This window comes from Akebia trifoliata, chromosome 6 (assembly GCF_017979445.1).
Source record: "Akebia trifoliata isolate Shusen 1 chromosome 6, ASM1797944v1, whole genome shotgun sequence".
NCBI classification, from domain to species: Eukaryota; Viridiplantae; Streptophyta; class Magnoliopsida; order Ranunculales; family Lardizabalaceae; genus Akebia; species Akebia trifoliata.
Genome location: NC_141380.1, coordinates 28,469,327 through 28,479,788, shown reverse-complemented (window position 1 = coordinate 28,479,788; position 10,462 = coordinate 28,469,327). Strand labels below are relative to the sequence as shown.

The 10,462-nt window shown below is 34.8% G+C and overlaps 1 protein-coding gene across 1 annotated transcript; it reads right to left on the bottom strand.

The window, feature by feature from the left end:
- Positions 1-1,057: 1,057 nt before the first annotated feature.
- On the bottom strand, positions 1,058-8,018 carry LOC147400639 (uncharacterized). Its single transcript, XM_086446411.1, has 3 exons — positions 7,512-8,018; positions 4,295-4,810; positions 1,058-1,452 (listed from the first exon to the last, which is right to left on the bottom strand). The coding sequence occupies exons 1-3, from the start codon at positions 7,761-7,763 to the stop codon at positions 1,222-1,224; spliced, it is 999 nt and encodes a 332-aa protein (XP_086302537.1). The 5' UTR covers positions 7,764-8,018; the 3' UTR covers positions 1,058-1,221.
- Positions 8,019-10,462: the final 2,444 nt, after the last annotated feature.

Below are 10,462 nucleotides of genomic sequence, written 5' to 3'. Positions count from 1 at the left end.
GAGGAGACCATCCCACCAAAATAGAATTACAAAAACAGCAACCATGCCAACTCTATCTTACAAACTTGATCCCATCCAACTGGAAAATGTTCAAAAAAGACTCCTTTGAATTATTTGGCACACAAGAATAGTAACCCTTTGATTGTAATGATCAACTCCTCCTCTAGCTACTCCTTGTCTTTGAAGATGCGGTTGTTTCTCTCTTTCCAAATATTCCAACAAATTGTGAACGAGGTGATACTCCATAGAATTCCCCATTGAAGCCAAGACTGAAATAATTCCGTAGCCGATGATGGAACACACCCAACAATGTCAAAGTGCCAAGAAGTGGGACCAAATCATTCATGCCACATCACAATGTATAAGAATATAATACGTTGAGTTTGGTGTATACATGTTTACTGCATCCTTGCTGATTGCTTTTCCCACAATTTTTAAATGATGAGACGTTTAACGTCGTTGTTGATTTGATCGAAATGTTTCTCAAGGCAAGAAACAGTTAGAGCCCAATTGTACAATCAACATATACCATGGCAAGTCAGATTTATCTCATAATTTCCTAAAGCTATTAGCAAGAACATACGACAGAGCATTTCCTATCCCAAAGATTTAGAGTAGGCTAAATAAATCAAACTCCTTCATTCCACCATGTTCAAAGCCAAGTCTTTACAATATTGAGAGTAAACTCACCCTCTCTTTCAGAATCTTCAAATTGAATATTAATTTCTTCTAATTAGGATTTTAATCGACCTTAACCATCTCAGACAACTTTCTCTTAACTCGTCGCCCACTTTACTACAAGTCTAAAACTACTATCACATTTTCTCGAACTTCGCATCTGCACTAAATAATTTGATGAGACAAGATGAAAAAATGTAGGCAATCTCCCCACATGCATGGTCGTGATGTAAATCGTTCACGACCTAATGATGACAAGATCGTAGTTGATCAGGGTCTACTAAGATGATCTTGTCCTGAAAGAACCAATATAATAGATATAGAAGTAAACATGGTGAAATATGAGTAAACCAAATGATCATATTGTAAGAAACAGAAATAAAAACAGAAAAATGACACTACAAAAAGAACAGCTTCTCCTTGCGAAGTTTTTATTGTTACAATTGCTATTCCCTCAAAAATCAGTTTTCACAACTATCCTTCAAACACTACTACATGCTTTTACAAAACTGAATCTAAAATTTATTTTAATAATCCACAACATTAAGCAGATTCTTCTTCTGTACTGCTCTCCTCACGGGTTTCTCCGCCACCCTCTGCATCATCCTCTGATGGGCCAGCTTCTGCGGGCTTTGCAGGGCCGGGTCCTGCAGACACCTTCACCATCGATGGGCGCAGGAGTCTGTCTCCAAGTTTGAACCCTTTGCGGAATTCTTGAATTATAATACCTTCCTCGAACTCGTTCGAATCCTCTCGCATGATTGCTTCATGCAGCTTTTACAACAAATCAAAAGATTATTAATACTCGAGAAGAAAATTATAATTTAGCAGAGTACGTAGTTATGATTCACAAAGTCTTTCTTAGTGTTTCAAATGGTCTAAAAACCCAACATTCATTTCCTGCACTAAGAACCTGGTTTGGTTTGCAGCAAAACATAATTTGGTATGAAATGACATTATAAATATTTTCAGAAAATTATACTCTGCAAACGAAAAAAACTAAAAACCAAAAATACAAGATAATTTGCACACATGAGTTAAAATTTCATACTGTTTTGGAATGTTTGGTCTGAGACATTCCGGTTTTGGCCGAGACTGGAATGAAACATTTAATGTTTTGGTCGGCTACTTGACTGAAATATAGCCCATAGATGTGCCTCAACAGGAATGAATGATTCAAAGTTTCCTACAAGTTTGATCAGTTAAGGAACACTGGAAGATGAAGCACCTTTGTCTCTGACACACCCACACAACATGCCCGCGGGGATTGGGAAACAAACTTTTCAATAGGCCCACAAATGAGAACTCCTTGATCAAAACTTGTGAACATCTTGGCTTAGTTTTTGGTTGGAAGATCTCTTGGTGCCATGCATGGGATGGTGGGACATTATGGTTTTGAATATGAACTGAAATGTCATGCCATCTCATGTAAGGGTATGTACCAATGTCAATTCTAGCATTATTATCCTAATTTGTCGAAGAGAGACCAATGCATTAACTCTCAGTTTGGTCAGGCTGGAAATGGAAGTGTGAAATTAATACAATTTTCACCAAAAATTTATTATATATAGGAACAAACAATTGAGTGCTACTGTTGTATACATTTTTTTTAATTTTTAAAATATATGATTAATTTACTAATATAACCAACTAATAAGAATATGGACGATAGACCGATCAGAAAAAAAAAGAAGAAAAGAATATGGACGACTATACAAGTGTGTCAAGTGAATGCACTTATATGTTTTAAAAATACCTCATATTAAGATGATATATAGATGCCTAACTAACCATATTTGATTTGCACTAATGAATAAAATATCATATGAAATTTACAAGTCCTTTGTACAAGAAGTTTGACCATGCCTACGGCACGCTGATCCTCTTTGGGGTAAAAGAGAGGAGGGGAAGACAATAAAGTTGTAAGGGTATTATTGGAAAGAGGTAGGAGAGAAAAGGCAATAAAGTTGAAGGGTATTCTTAGAAGGGAGGAGAAAGAAGGCAATAAAGTTGAAATTATTCCTTGAGATTAGTGGTGGGATTAAATCCCAACCACCACTTATGGGGGGATAAACATTGGGATGAGAATTTGTGTTCTATTATATAAACTAACACCATATATATATAGATATAGATATTATTTATGGTCGAAGTTACTATTTATCAAAATATTTCCACTGAAATCTTTCATTTTTATACCTGAAATTTGATATTTTTGGTCAAAATTAATATTCACCAAAAGTATTTCGTGAAACAGTTACTGATTTCCACCGAAATATATACAAAAAGATATTGTTGGTTAAATTTTATGTGAAGAACTGTAAAACTGGAAATATTTTGGTACAGAGTGCAAATACGTCAAAATTTAATATGATACAGATATGGTATCTACATTTAAAATTGAAATATCGGGTACGTGTACAACACCCATTGTCAAGTATACGAGTAACATAGAGAGGGATACCTTAGAAACCAGAGGTTGTTGAATGGGTAAAAAAAGAAGAGAGGGTATGTGTAGGAGTTAGAGATGCTTCAATGGTCCTATAACCAGCACGTCTGTTCAAACTTGAGAAAAAAATTTACAAGTCAACAATAAGAGGCCATCAAGAAATAAGGAGCATGCCAAGGGAATCAGAGAGCTGCCCCAATAAGAGAAAATAAAGGAAAGTCAGTTAAGATGAGTTGGGCATACATAATGAAGACCAATGAAGGCACCCATGAGAAAGTAGGGACTGTTGCAAGCTGAAAGCTCTAAAATTACAAGAAGAAGGCCCAAATGGTGTGGATTGTTATAGTGAGAAACGATTTGGAGAAATACGCCTTAGAAGAAGAATAAAGGACACAACTTTTAGATAAAATTGAAAAGTAATTAATGTGATACTATACATGCTGCAAACCCCAAATAGATGGGATGATGCATCATACAAAAGATCTAAAATCTTGGTCTTGAGTATGTCTCACCTGTTGAAAGACAGAAACATACCGTGGGGATAATAAAGTACACGCTGAGACAATGGGAATACAAACTAAAGACAATATCCATTGTATCCTACTGGTCGCCACAAAAATGAGAAATCTCGGTCAAGACATTCTAGTTTATCTCCTAAAGGGTGGGATCTTTGTTACCGTGTTCACTAATATAGTAGCGAACGCGAACTGGTACAAACCGAACCAGTTCGAGGTTCAGATCGTAGTGGGTTTGTCCAAAACAGTGAACCTAACAAACCCCCTTATTTTGGTGAATTTTAGAGACACTCCCATGGTTTGGTCAATATTAGAGATGACCTTTATTTTAGAAATCCCAAGATTTGGTCAATATTAAAGATACCCCTTTGTTTTTTAACTGATGATACACCCCCTTGACTTGAGTCTTCTTCTATGAGATTAACATAAATGACTTTTCCACCATGAACTACCTCTATGAACCAGGTTTGTTCAAGAGTGGCGAACCATGAACGGCGAACCCAAATTTGAACCTAGCAAACCAATGAACCAGGTAAATCCCAACCCCATTTTCATGTGGCATGGCACGGAGGGACAAGTAAGGCTTCTTAAATCACCCCATCCAAGCAAGTATTCTTTTACCAAACATTCAAAAGAAAACAGAAAAACTCACCAGCGGATCAAATGGGTGTCCAACCGTCTCCACAGGAAGAACTCCTAGTGATTCCAGAACCTCAACAAACTGTTTATATATGCTCTGATAGCTATTGTTGATCTTCTCCTCTCCCTCAGTCTCCACCTTGATTTGGACTTTAGCTCTCTCAAAGTTATCCAAAACGGGTAACAGACTCTCCACTACCTCCCCTTGCGAGTTTGTCACCAATGAAAGCCGTTCTCTCTCAGTCCTCTTTCGAAAATTATCAAAATCAGCACTGATCCTAAGAACCCGATCCTTCATAGATGCCAATTCTTCAGACAAACTTGCCACTTCGATGGCAAGAGATTTTTTCTCTTCTTCAATGGATATAAGAAAAACTTCTATCTCAGCAACCTTGGATTCATCATTGTTTGCCAAAGCATCTTTATATGATTGCAGAAGTCCCACAACAGCAGAAGTTGGTATTTCTTCTGCATCAACATGAACACCATCATTTGAACCATCCATGGGAACTTCATCATCGGAACTTTCCTGTAAAAAAATTTATATTAGAAAGCAACAAGACTTCTTCATTGAGAGAGTTCGTTTGAGATTTTCTCTTGCTCTTTTAGTATAAACAAGTGTGCATGCTTCTATTTTTATATGTTAGATTTTAACAAACTGAGGAATAACATATTCAAAAAATTTAACTCAATATGGAACCAAACTAAACAAGTCGGAGCAAATGCAAATATAAAGAAAATAAAAATCAATTTATACTTGTCAAAAAAAAAATCAATTTATTAACAAAAACACTGAAGACTTCTCCAAAACTATCTTCATACAAGACTTCAAAGCATCCTAGTTAAGAAATTCCATGTGTATTGATGCTTCCTAATTATTGGCCAAGTACATATATTATATAATTACACATCCTTTTATTTTTTGTATTGACTTTTTAACGAATTGTTAGGATCGATCAAATTGCACACTAAAATGTTCAATACCATTTAGGAACCAAAGTAAATGTCAAAGAGAAAGCAAACAGAAAAAACAAACCAATTTAGCAAAAGAAAAAAAGAAAAAAAAAAGCTAAACAAACCCATGTTATTCAAAGTTTTCGGTAGCATCGTAACATGGCTTTGGTAAAAGTATTTGGTGGGCAAAAAAAAAAAAATGCTATAAGTATGTCCTTTACTACTATGTGTATACCCTCTACGGGCTTTAGACCCACAGCTTAGTTAGTCAACATTGCAATGCAACTTTGAAGTCATCATGGGTTCAAGTTCAGCTTACCTATAAAAAAAAGTATACCTTCTTTTAATATAAGTAGTGTCGGCCTTTAAATGAACTTGGTAGAAAGCAATAGAAATTTATATTATGTGACAAGAATAATGTTTGCCAAAGTGAAAAAAAATATTCAATTGTTTGTAAGAATCAAAGTTTCTTGGGAGAAAACCAAGGTACAACAACCTATATCAGTTCCCCCATAATCACTTTAGAGTTCTTGTAACAAGTAAGAGACTAACAAAAAGTTCTCACTAATTCCAAAACAAAGGGTCTTTTTTTTTTTTAAATGATAACTATTACTTATACCGGCTTTTAGACTAAAAACTAATTTTGATAGCTAAGTTGCACAAACCTTGTTCTCTAAGTGACACTCCTGGTCATGTTTCTTAATACAAAGCAATTCAAAACCTATTTTATTTATTGCTCCCACTTTAAATCTGTGTATTACATTCAATCACTCTTCATGTAAATAAGATCAATGGCCCATTATCCACAACCTAAATATCAAGTGACTAAAGTACCCATATAATCTCGAGTCCAACTAGCCTTCCTAACTTTGTAAGGTTTCAACTCTTACAAAGGGTCGTTGACCTCACCTTCTGGCATCCAAAAATATGATTCGATGCCATAGGGTGTAGAGGAAAAAATTCTATGAACTTTAAAAAAAATTCAACTAACAGTTATTTTTCACAATTGAATTTTAATTTTCAATTTGGGAGTTCCGTGGTGGAAGTTTTGCAGCCATTCATTTTCAGAACCTTGGATCAAGCCCAAAAAAAATGGATCTGAGTTTTTCCATGAAATCTAAAGGGATAATGGTGTTGGATTTGCCAATGTGGTTATCCATTTGAGCTCAAGGACCCTTAGTAAGAGTTAAAATCTTTCTAAGTTATTAAATAGTAAGGAAAGTGTTTTTCTCTAGTCTCTATTAAACCAAGAGCTAAACTTCCAATGTTATTTTGATGCTTAAAAATTGGTACAATATTGTAAAGGGGCTATAAAAACTAGAGTCATCATACTTCTTGGAAGGAGAGAGTCCTAATGCCCTTTAGGACGCCTCAATGGAAATTAAAGAGAAAGTTGGGGTCCAATTTCCCAATCCATCTTGGATGATAACTCTTGTTCTAGTAAGGTATCGAGACAAGAAATTGGGGTATGTATCATCCTATGCCAGGACTCTAAGTTAAGTAGCTTTGTGGCTTTACTATCTCTTTGTGTGTATTTTAGACACATTGATCATCTGATCGCAACATTTGGCATCAAATCCATGGCCGGTGGCGGTTGTGAAACTCAATTTCAAAAGTTGAAAACTAAACTCAATCGACTTTCCCAAGCCATGGAAGAACTAATACACATATTTATTGTCGAAGAGGAAAGTACAAAGAGCTTGTTAACAGCCAAAAGGTTTGGTTGGAGAATGATAGACTTGTTCAAAACTCAATCGACAGAGGAGAGAAGTCTGCTCTAAGAATCAAACCTGCTCCATGGAATTTCATTAGAAGAATAAATGTTCACAATTTAAAAACACATCAAATTTTGCATTAAAAAAAACACATTCCCATGAATTACCAAAGAAATACCCAAAGTATAAAATGATGAAAAAAATGCAATAGAATTGAGAATACCAACTATTCATGCCTTTGAGCATAAATTGGGCAATAGCTTTTTTGAGCAAAATATATATATTTTGGAGCAAAAAATAATTATCCTAACAGACCATCAACCACACACACACATTCACATTTTAACATAATAAGCAACCACATAAAAGAAAAAAAACATTGGAATCTATATCTATAAACTTAAAAACAAAACTTCATCTTATCGAAACAAACCCTTAAACCCCAATACCTACCTCCCCCCCAACCACACACACACACACACACACAAATAATAATAATAATAATATAATAATAATAATAATAATAATAATAATAATAATAATAAATTACTGAAATAATACCTCTGTTTGAGTTTCTTCAACCTGGTTGGTCTCTGTAGTTTCTCCATAAGCAGCAAAAGCTATGAACTTTGGGACCCAAAGAGATTTATTGAAATTGAAGAGGTGAGAAAGGTTTATCTGAGAAGGTTTTGATATGGGTCTCTGCTTTAAAGAAGAAAAACCCAATAAACGTTTGTGGGTTTCCAAGGATTTGCCACTTAGACCTTTTGGTGGAGGTTGAAGAAAAGCTGGAGCTCTTAGGATTGTACCCATTTGGATGCAAATTAAAGCAAAGATAAATAGAAACCACGGAGAGAGAGAGGGAGTGAATGAGAGAATCTGTTTATGTGGGAAATGAATATGAGAGAGAATCAGATAAAGGAAGGTTCTTGAAAAATTTTACCTCTCTAAACTGGAAAGTGTTAGAACCTGGTGGATGGATTTAGGGTTTGTTTGGATGTTAAAAAACAATCAGAAAAGCTCTTATCCTAATTCCTAAACCAGGAGTCCAGGACAAGCAAGCTTTTAGGTGAGATATTGGTTTAGAGTTTTTATTTGTCATGAGGTTCATAAATAGTAGGGCCATCAATGGATTGGATTGGACCCGAAAACCGATCCAATAGTTTTGGATCTGGATTGAGAGTTTTTTTTTTTTTTTTGAAAAGGTATAATCTATTGAAAGAAGGGGTGGAAAATAGAGTACAATCAGGCTAAGGAAGCCTCTATAATAGCAAAGCAAAAGAAAACTAAAAGAAATTAAAGATTACACAAAGAGTTCTATTTAAAAAGAAAGTTATCAAAAGTAAACCCTACGATCTCGATGTATTGATTCGATCAAAGATACATTGAGCCCAGGATCTCCAAGAAACCCGCATGAGTACTTCTAATCTTACTATTGAACACCCTGTTATTTCTCTCGTTCCAAATCCCCCAAGCAACAGTCGAAGGCAGCATAGCCCACAGGAGTTTCTTTCTGGAATGGAAAGCAATACTAGACCACTCAACTAACAACGATGAAAACTTACGAGGGAAGACCCAATTAATACGAAATAGACCGAGGAAGTTGACCAAATAATGTATGTAAAGGAGCAATAAATCAAAATGTGATCCACCGATTCCTCATCCCTCAAGCAAAGGGGACAACAATTAGGCGTGATCCAACCCTGAACAATCAAGTTATCCAACGTGAGTAACCTACCGAGATAGGCTAACCAAAGAAAGAATGATATTTTAGAGGGAACATACTTAGACCAAATGATGGATCCTAAGAGGAATCACTCAGCAGAGGGAATAAGGCTCTCGATTTGATAACTTATCGAATCCCTTCTAAAGCAACCATGTTTTGATCAGATAGGGGGTGGTTATGAAAATAAAAATAAAAATAAAATGTATTGGCTTGAGGATTCAATTTTAAGAAGGATCCAATTTGATAATCTACCGATTCGCTTTTGAATCAACCATACCTCAATCCTATAAATACGAGGAAGTATTTAAATTATATTATATATTTTATTTGGGATAAGAGTGGTACAATTTATTTTGTAAAATGGGGTTAAAAGTGTCGAAATGGACTGACTTTTGGTGAGGATGATCTCTATAGTGAGGAGTAGAGATCATCTTCACCAAAAATTCATAGAGATCATCCTTACCAAAAATCAGTCCATTTTGAAACTTCTAATCCCAATTTACAAATTGAAGAATTATGAACGCTAATTATTTTTAAATTACTTTTGAAAAAAAAATCACCAACTTTTGGTGATTTAAATAGGAATTGGTGTGGCAATAATAACTATTTTTTTTCTTTTACTCCTAGTCCTTGATCTTTTAAGTCTATTATGAAATGACCTAAATACCCTCATCCTCAACCTTTTGCTAAAAAATCCCTTAATTTTTCCCACAAAAGTCCATCATCTTCAAGTTCTTCACCTTTTATTCTAAATTATTTTAATCTATTCAACCTCTTGTAGAAAATCCTAGATCTTCTACCCAAAAAATCCTTTGTCCGAAATCATATTTTAATCTTCCAAAATCATGTCTAGTTATTGAAAAGAGGTTGAAGTAGAGCTGGCAATAATTCAAAACATACCAGATGTCTGAACCAATCCGATCATAAAAAACATGAAAAACCTGATTTTCAGATCATATTGGAATTTTAGATCTGAAATAATTTCGGATCAGATTTGGATCTACCCCAATCCGTTTTGAAAAAAATCCAATCTAAACATATTTTAATAATAATAAAATTTATTATTAATTTCATATAAAGGCATATAGATAAAAACATTTTAATCTTTTTGTTTTCCCTCTATATTTGTAGTAGGTAAGTAGATTTTTTTAAATTTTGAACATTGATCATTTGAAAATAAGGCATGTATTCGGATCGGATCGATTTCAGATTAAGGATGAAATAAAATGGATATGATTCGGTTCACATATTCATTTATCCATTTTGATCGAGTACATGTTTAAAAAAAGTTGGACTGGTATCGGAGTGGTATTGAACCAATTAGTTGCCAGTCCTAGGTTGAAGTTTACTTGGGGAGCAACTTCATGGTCAAAGAAAAGGACATTCATTTGCCAGTAGGCACTTAGAGAAGACTTAGGTCAAGGGATATGTAATTTTAGATAAATATTTTCAAAGTGATCAGGAGGAGGGTCTTCTATGTGAGACTATACCAAAGACATAAATGGCTTCCTTCCTAATTTCTAACCGATATGTAATTTTAGATAAATATTTTCAAAGTGATCAGGAGGAGGGTCTTCTATGTGAGACTATACCAATGTGACATAAATGGCTTCCTTCCTAATTTCTAACCCAACACCCCCCCCCCCCCACACACACACCGACACCCACCCACCCACCCACCCACCTAAAAAAAAAAAAAAAAAACCCTTAATTTTTATCAAAGTGACATTAAGTGCCTTCCTTTCTAATTTTACCCTCACTTTGAACCTCAAGATTCCATCTCCTT

Excerpts from the sequence above, each read along its gene's own strand:
- LOC147400639 (XM_086446411.1), bottom strand. The coding sequence starts at position 7,763 with ATGGGTACAATCCTAAGAGCTCCAGCTTTTCTTCAACCTCCACCAAAA. Across the intron at positions 4,811-7,511 it reads TTGAAGAAACTCAAACAGAG|GAAAGTTCCGATGATGAAGT; the intron begins GTATTATTTCAG and ends ATTTTTTTACAG. Across the intron at positions 1,453-4,294 it reads GACACCCATTTGATCCGCTG|CTGCATGAAGCAATCATGCG; the intron begins GTGAGTTTTTCT and ends TTGTTGTAAAAG.